This window comes from Sesamum indicum, linkage group LG8 (assembly GCF_026168435.1).
Source record: "Sesamum indicum cultivar Baizhima isolate 11 linkage group LG8, ASM2616843v1, whole genome shotgun sequence".
NCBI lineage: Eukaryota > Viridiplantae > Streptophyta > Magnoliopsida > Lamiales > Pedaliaceae > Sesamum > Sesamum indicum.
Window position 1 is genome coordinate 24479567 of NC_142664.1, and position 8286 is coordinate 24487852.

The 8286-nt window shown below is 36.5% G+C and overlaps 2 protein-coding genes across 2 annotated transcripts; one reads left to right on the plus strand and one right to left on the minus strand.

Annotated features, from left to right (window-relative positions):
- The first annotated feature begins 621 nt into the window (after nt 1-621).
- LOC105168758 (uncharacterized) lies at nt 622-4938 on the plus strand. Its single transcript, XM_011088904.3, has 2 exons — nt 622-1432; nt 4464-4938. The coding sequence occupies exons 1-2, from the start codon at nt 864-866 to the stop codon at nt 4915-4917; spliced, it is 1023 nt and encodes a 340-aa protein (XP_011087206.1). The 5' UTR covers nt 622-863; the 3' UTR covers nt 4918-4938.
- Nucleotides 4939-5703: 765 nt separating this feature from the next.
- Nucleotides 5704-7713, minus strand: LOC105168757 (Nitrilase/cyanide hydratase and apolipoprotein N-acyltransferase family protein). Its single transcript, XM_011088903.3, has 2 exons — nt 7479-7713; nt 5704-6722 (listed from the first exon to the last, which is right to left on the minus strand). The coding sequence occupies exon 2, from the start codon at nt 6709-6711 to the stop codon at nt 5857-5859; it is 855 nt and encodes a 284-aa protein (XP_011087205.1). The 5' UTR covers nt 6712-6722; nt 7479-7713; the 3' UTR covers nt 5704-5856.
- Between the last annotated feature and the right edge of the window lie 573 nt (nt 7714-8286).

Sequence of the window (8286 nt, forward strand, 5' to 3'; positions counted from 1 at the left end):
AATTGATAAAAGAAGATAATAATATAATGTTAGAGGAAGAAAAATGAATGCGAAAAACTAAAAAAAGAAAAAAAGTCACCAAAATATAGTTATGTTGGCCATGTTAATAAATTAATAATTCACCCCTCTTCAATTATGTCTATATCAATATAAAAACGAAAGTCAATTTTCACCCACAACTGATGATTTATGATACTGTAATATTAAATTTAAAATATCAATTATACCCTTAAATTTTTGGATCAATATAATTATTTATATATTTTAACTAATTCACATCATATTTTAATCATTAATATACTATCATATTTATTCTTCGCCTTCACTCATGTTTCCATTTTTAATAATATGAAAATATGTGTTGTATTTATCTAATTATATACGCACAATACATTATAGATAAAGATAGAAATTTCTTATTAAAATTAGGCCGGATCAAATTAAATTAATTATACGTTAAATATATACTTGTTATGTAATTAAATAATTATACAGTAAATTATATTGTATTTATTGTATAATTAATTCTAATTGAACAAAATACAGTTCAAATTAAAATTTTCGGAGAGACGTATGTATATATGAAGTAGCTGAAATGGCCCACTAAATCCTACCTGCATACCCCGCTTCTCACATCCTCGGAATTAACTGAAAATCTCTCTCTAGCTACTCACACTGCAACCCCACAAACACAAACCATTCTTCATTCTCTCGCCACCTACACTCTCACTGCACCCCCTTTCTTCCCGCTGCCGCCACTCAGAAGCTTACTTGTACGCATACAAACCCACGATTAGGCACAAGACAAAGCAAAAACCTTGCAAAGAAGCAGCAAAACAGAGAAGCTCATTAGGACCCCAGAAATGGGAGTCGACTATTACAACATCCTCAAGGTGAACCGCAGCGCCACCGACGAGGACTTGAAGAAAGCCTACCGCCGATTGGCGATCATTTGGCATCCCGATAAGAATGCCAACAAGCAAGAAGCTGAGGCCAAATTCAAGCAGATTTCAGAAGCCTATGATGTTTTAAGCGACCCGCAGAAGCGCCAGATCTACGACCTCTATGGGGAGGAGGGTCTCAAATCGGCTCAGTTCCCACCTCCTCCGCGTGGCCCTCGGACCCGCCACCAGGGTTTTTACTATAACAATCAGAAGCATCCGAACCCTAATTTCCGGTTCAATCCGAGGAATGCGGAGGATATTTTTGCGGAAATCTTTGGGGAGAATGGGAGTGGAAATACCGGTGGTAGTAGTAGTAATGGTGGCGGCGGTAGGAGAGATGGGTATTTCAGAAACACGACGATGAATGGCGGTGGGGGACTGAGGAAGGCGCCGCCGGTGGAGAATGTGCTGATTTGCAGCTTGGAGGAGTTGTATAATGGTGCAACCCGAAAGATTAAGATTTCTAGGAATGTTCTTGATTCTCACGGGTATGTGATTTTCTACTGCCCTCTCTCTCTCTCTCTCTCTCTCTCTCTTCTTCCAAAAAGCACACTTTTGGGATTGATTGTTGCCTTGATTACTGTTCTATTTCTGGAAACTTACAGGTCAGCTTTCGAAATGCTTTATCGAATCTTGGTAAAATGTGCTTGATAATTGTCTGACTGTATTCTGATCATTGTGTTCTTTGAATTTGGTATGGATTATGAACTGGTTTTGTTTTCTGAAGTGCAAAGATCGTTTCTTTCTTTTTTCCGCCTTATCTTTGTGCATTGTTGGTCAATGTGGTTTACAATCTGCTGAGTGATCAATGGAACAGTATGTTCTCATTTAGAGTTACGTTCGTCAAATATACAGTTTTTCACTTATTTCTTTCTTCTTTTAGTTTTTTAATGAGGCTTGAGGTGTCATTATATCTTGCCTAGGTACTCTTTCTATGTAGTCACAATTCTTTTAGCCTGTTGGTGGAATGCAATAACTTTTATAACTTTATCAGGGAGGAATGCTCCATGTTTTGAGTTGAAAACAATTTAAGCTGGCTTATGAGCACATATTGTGGCGCTTTTGTCGTGTGCATCCATTTAGAGCTGGAGATAATTATTGTAGGCAATTTGTATAGTTTAATGCTTAATGTTGACTGGCGGAAAGTAGAACCTTAATAATCAATGTGAAATTGTTGGAGCTGGGGTCCTGCTAGTACAATGATGAACCAATTAGACGCCATTTTCAGTTTACATTAGATCCCCAATGCTATGGTTTTTATGACAGAGTTCCACACTCACTAAATATCTAAGTGCACTGGTATTTAGTTTAAATAAGACATACTTATTCATTAGTCTTCAATCTGGCTACAAAAAACTCTAGTTCATTTGAGAGATTTTTGTCTGAAGTGTGGTTTTAGTAGAAGTTGAAATATTGTTTACTCATTTGGATCTGCACACTGCATCATATATACGAGCCTTAGTTCCTCCACGAACTGCTTTTAAATGTCGGATGTGTTCTATGTTGCATTACGGAAAGCAAAGATTGTTTGAATTGTATGTTAATATTATTATATTAACTGTAAACTCTTGTAGTCAAGTAAAGAATTCAAGATTCAGATGTGTAGATTTGCTTGGTTAAAATTCTGATGTGTTTTGTACTGTAGAACTGGCCAAACCTGCTGAGACATTTCCTTTTAATGGAAACCAAATACTAGATGCTAAATAAGTTGGTAATCTCGAGCTGTATCTTCATGGAATCTGGCAATTCACTTCAAAACTGTTCTAAACAGTATGTCATATGTTATTTTGGAGTTAAATGTGAAACATTTGCACGTTTATAGAAAAAGCACCCTATCGGATGTGATTCTCCAGTTCTGTTAGGTTTGCCTCTTGAGCGCACCTTTGGTGTAATGTACTGTCTTAGCTATCAAGTTCCCCAGGAAAGATAATTTATGGCAATATGTAATTGTCAAATCTTTTCATTAATCCCTCATCTTTATTTCTCGTTTAACTTTAGTTCCTCATCTCTTAAATGCAACATATATAGTCCCTCATCTTTCAAGTATGTCCCCGTATGGTCCTTGGAGTTGGCCGTTAATTCTAATGGTGTCTTAATAAAGTGGATGTAATGTTCCACTAATGAGGGGTAAAAATGGAAAAAACTTATGCACCTTAACAAGATGTCAATTAAAAAATTTCATGTATTCCAATAATTTACTATTATTACTAAAACAACGAGAATGATAATAAAACAACTATTAATCATCCAGAAGCAAAACAAAAAGTTGAAATATACTAAATCCATCTATCTCTAAGGTACTAAAATGAAAAGAAAAACTAAATATGCCATACAAAATATGTGTGGATCTCAATCAACATATTTTGTCTTTATTTTAAAAACTTGACTTAATATTTTTGCATCTAGTTATTAAGATATTTGATTATGATGTTTTCTATTATTTTCATTAATAGTCAAATTCACTCAAGAATCAATTTAGAGCAATAACTTTGTTTTTATAGGACGTATAAATATATACTCATCATTTGGGGTATTCATCACATCTAGTCGAGATATTAAAAGTTTTATTAGCAAAATTTAATTCAAATTTAAGATTTTAAAATCTAGATTACAAAGTTTTGGGAATTAGAATGCAAGTTGAATATATTATTGGAAACATGCAACACATTTCGAATTTGCGTTTTAATATAAGTTACTACATAGTGAGTTTCTCATAAATATTGAATAGAGATAGTAAAAAATAACAACATAATAAAAACACCATATTTAAATCTGATAATCAAATATGAAAAATAAAGATCAGCTAAAAAAATAAAGATGAAATATGTTGATTGAGATTTGAGATCCATGCAAATTCTTTTTGATATGTTTAGTATTTCTTTTTAGTGCATAGTGGTCATATAGATTTGTTATATCTAATTTTTTGCTTCGTACACTGATAGTTGTTATTAGTATTTTTATTTTTATTTAGCTATAAAAAGATAGCTCTACTGAAGTACATGAGTTTTTTTTCAATGTTGGCAAATTATTGAAATGCATGATTTTTGCATACCCCTCATCAGTGAATCCCATCCACTTTATTCAGATTCTGTTAGCTTAGTTGAGAATGGCTTTTGAAACTTGTAATCGATAATGTTCTTCTAACAATTAGGGGGTTTTCGACTGGTGATGTTGGTGATATCATGTTCTTGTACAACTGTAAGAAATATCATTTAGACACTGGTGATGTTGGTGATATCATGTTCTTGTACAACTGTAAGAAATATCATTTAGACACTTGACTTGCCACGTTTTGATTTTAACAGTCAACATTTCACCATGCTAAAAATTTATATCTGTAATTGAATATGCAACTTTTTACACACAATTCAATTTCCGCTGAATGTACCAAAGGAATGACCAAGAATTTTAAACTTTGCCTGGTTCCTCTCTCTCTCAGTTTATTGTCACGCCACTGGATGCTTGTTTATGAATGTTTGATCAGACTGCTGTTTTGCATTGATTTGCTTGTTCTTGCAGCAAGCCATGGCTGATGGAGGAGATATTAACCATAGACATAAAACCAGGTTGGAAGAAGGGCACAAAAGTAACTTTCCCTGAGAAGGGCAATGAAGAACCTGGTATTGTCCCAGCAGATCTCATTTTTGTGGTGGACGAAAAACCTCATCCAGTTTTCACGAGGGATAGCAATGACTTGATTGCGAAGCAGGAGGTAACACTTCTTGAATCCCTCACCGGAAAGATTCTTGAGCTGAGTGCGTTAGATGGCAGGAATGTTACAGTACCGATTACGGAGATTATGAAACCAGGACATGAAGTTCTTGTCCCAAATGAAGGAATGCCATATTCAAAAGATCCTAGGAAGAAGGGAACTCTGAGAATTCAAATTGATGTTAGGTACCCGAAAAGGCTCACTGAAGCACAAAAGCATGAATTGAGGAGAATTCTGGGAGGAACTCTCAATGAACATTAGTTGTCATGATATTTCTATATAGTAAGTAGACTGGCGGCCAGGGTGTAAATATATAACATGCATGTGAAATCTATGTGAATATAAGAATGGATAATTATCTATGTGAATATAAGAATGGATAATTATACTAACATTTCCTCAAAAACATAGTCAAATTATGTAAATGACCTTCATATTTTGCATAAATGCATAGTAAAAATAATGATCGTAAAGAACAAAAGGATTTATTTATGTTCTATTTAACAATCAAAATAGAAAAAGGTTGATTAAAAATAAAATAATCGTGGGGATGTTTTTATCTTTCTATTTTTCCTCGTGCACACACATACACCTAGATACACAAACATGAACACAGACAATTGTCAAAGCGCACAGACAAGCATATATATAAACACGCTATAGGCACATACATGCACAGAGAGAGAGAGATCCAGACACACACAGGAAAAAAACAAGCATATTAAACACACAATAGGCACAAGCACAAGATAGAGAAAGATACACGCACACACACCAGAAAAAGAACACATAAATGTACACACATATTGCTCACACCCTCGCACACCATCGATGTACACAGCCAAAACGCACACAAGGCTAATTTCAGATTAGACAGAACATAACATAGAGATGTCAGTATAATTATACAAAAAAAAGAAAAAAAGATAGTTTGCATAATATGATCTGTTAGTGTAATTATCCTTAAAAAGAATGCTGATAAACGACTATTACTAATTTTGGGTTTTCCACTGCTGGGGTTGCGGATGGTTAACAAATGTCTATGGGTAAAAGAAAGTGGATAATTTTATTTCCATTTGCAGCAGCAGCTGAATTATCACTGTTTACATAATATAGACACAAATGCAGCAGCCAGAAAGAGGTAAAGTTACAAATGCCATCTGCTGATGCAGGCGGGAAACAAGAATTGCACCTTCAAACTCACAGAGAAGCCGATGCTGATCTCCAAAATTCAACAGGCTTCCGATGCTGCAATATTGGCATCTTTGATCTAACCGACTCAATCAGTGAAAACTCGATATCTGCAACAGCAATGCCAGTTGAAAGTCTATCAGGTAACCGGCCGATAACCATACCCCATGGATCGATAATCAAGGTATCACCATAGCTCTCTCTCTTCTCACTATGCTTTCCGGCCTGCGCAGCAGCTATGACATAACACTGAGTTTCAATAGCCCGGGCACGAAGCAACACTTCCCAATGCGCTGCCCCTGTCACTGTTGTGAAAGCAGCAGGCACCAACAATACCTCTGCGCCATGGTGGAACCTAAGCTGCTGATAAAGTTCCGGGAATCTCAAATCATAGCAAACTGTGAGACCAAGACGACCAAACGGGCTATCCACTGCAACAACATCCTTTCCTGGTTCAGTAAAACTGCTCTCTTTGTAAACAGCACCTCCAGGCACATCAACATCAAACAAGTGCATCTTCCGGTATGTGCTTCTGATATTCCCAGAATCATCAATCAGCACATGAGTGTTGCACAAATGTGAATCGTCGGATCCCTTTTCTTGAAACCCTCCAAGCGACAACCATATATTTGACTCCCTTGCTAGGGAACAGTATTGCTTCATAATCGGTCCATCTAATGGTTCAGCAATTGTAAGACTATCACCGGCTTTGGCACCTACGTAGGAGAAATTCTCAGGAAAACAAAGCAATTTCGCACCGGCTGTAGCCGCTTCCTTAACAAGGCGAGAGCAGGTGATGAAATTGGCCGAGAGATCATTAATGGAGGTCATCTGTGCGGCTGCCACTCGTACTGAATGGGCCATGGCTGCACTGCCTGTTAGCAAGTAAGAACGGATACATCAACATGACGGAAACCTGTCTGCCTACCAATGCGTAGACTTCCACCCCAACCTAATTCGAAGCATGCCACGCCTGCTAGACCGCACCCATCTGATACAATGGGTCCATGTACTACATGTGCTCTGACCTAATTTTACGGTTTTAACAGCCAACATCGACCGAATTGCTAAAAGATTGACGCCAATGTATCCATAGAAGTTTTTAAGTTGAACTATTTTATTAAACTAGCACAATTTTATTACCCAACTGGATTTTTAGAAGGTGGTGTTTCAACTGACTTGTTACCACCGTTAAAGCATAAGATTAACTGAAACCAACAAAGACCTTATCTCAACAGAGTAGTTTCTGCACACACACAGAGAACCGACTTAGCAAGTCAAGAAAAAAAAGCAAAACTGTAAAACCAACAAACTTATGAGCGTTCAATTTAATCTCTTAAAACTTAAGCTAAGAAAAATTTGGATAGTGAATACAGCGGATGATAAGGACGCTCGTGGTGAAGCAAGATATAACATTCAATGTTAAGGCATAAAATCCCCATTTCACTCAAAAAGACCAATCAATCACTCAACAGCAGGAAAGCTATTAGCCGGAAAAGTAAACAACGAACAGAAAAGGCGAAAAGATCCCAACCTCCTCTTTTTCTATTTAACAAAACAAATAATCCATCTAAATACAGTATAATCCCAGACTTAAAGAGCAATTGAAAATAGAGAAATTGCTAAAATACCTCCAAATGGAGTGGCGGTGACTGTTGCAATGATGGTTGACTAGTGAGAGGTCAACCGCTGTTAACTTGGTTTCATTTGCATCTGCAGAAAGTATATCAATATGGGCGTAACTGTGGACGGTGGCGAGCGGCGCAGTTGGAGAGTGGCACACGGTGGAGAATGTAGAGGGAGCGAGAGACAATGGTGATTTGCTGTGCGTATGGGGTTGGTGGAGGGGTTGATTTCTAGGCGTTGGATCCAACTCAGATCATCAAAACATTTTACGGGTATTGGGCTGCTAACGAGGCCCAAATACCAGTTTTAAGGTAGGGGTATGGATATGGATATGGATAGCATGAGCATTTTTTGGTCTTGTCCTGTCTTGGCCCTCACTATATCAGTAATAATTGAGATCTAAAATCCATCAAGAATACAACACCCTATTCCTTATCCAACCAATCATTTCACCCACTTCACCTATCTAACAACATGCCTATCAATTTTTCTAAATTATAATTTAATGTCAAAATAAGTGTACACACCCCTTCATCTCAAAGTAAAAAAAATATAAAAGAATTAAAAATTTACTAAAACCCCATTATTTTGTAATAATATTAAATACTCATAAATCAAAAAAATAAAATGGTGGGGAGAAGAGAATATGTGAAGAAATGAGGTATTAAGGAGTTGTACGGATGTACTAATAATAAGTTATAAATGGTAAGGCCGACAGACAGACCTCATCATGTGCACCAATCTATATTTATTTATGTCATGCCCCCAAAAATTCCACCACACACACACACACACACTTACTTCTCTACTAAA

Excerpts from the sequence above, each read along its gene's own strand:
- LOC105168757 (XM_011088903.3), bottom strand. The coding sequence starts at position 6,711 with ATGGCCCATTCAGTACGAGTGGCAGCCGCACAGATGACCTCCATTAAT.
- LOC105168758 (XM_011088904.3), top strand. The coding sequence starts at position 864 with ATGGGAGTCGACTATTACAACATCCTCAAGGTGAACCGCAGCGCCACC. Across the intron at positions 1,433-4,463 it reads AATGTTCTTGATTCTCACGG|CAAGCCATGGCTGATGGAGG; the intron begins GTATGTGATTTT and ends TTGTTCTTGCAG.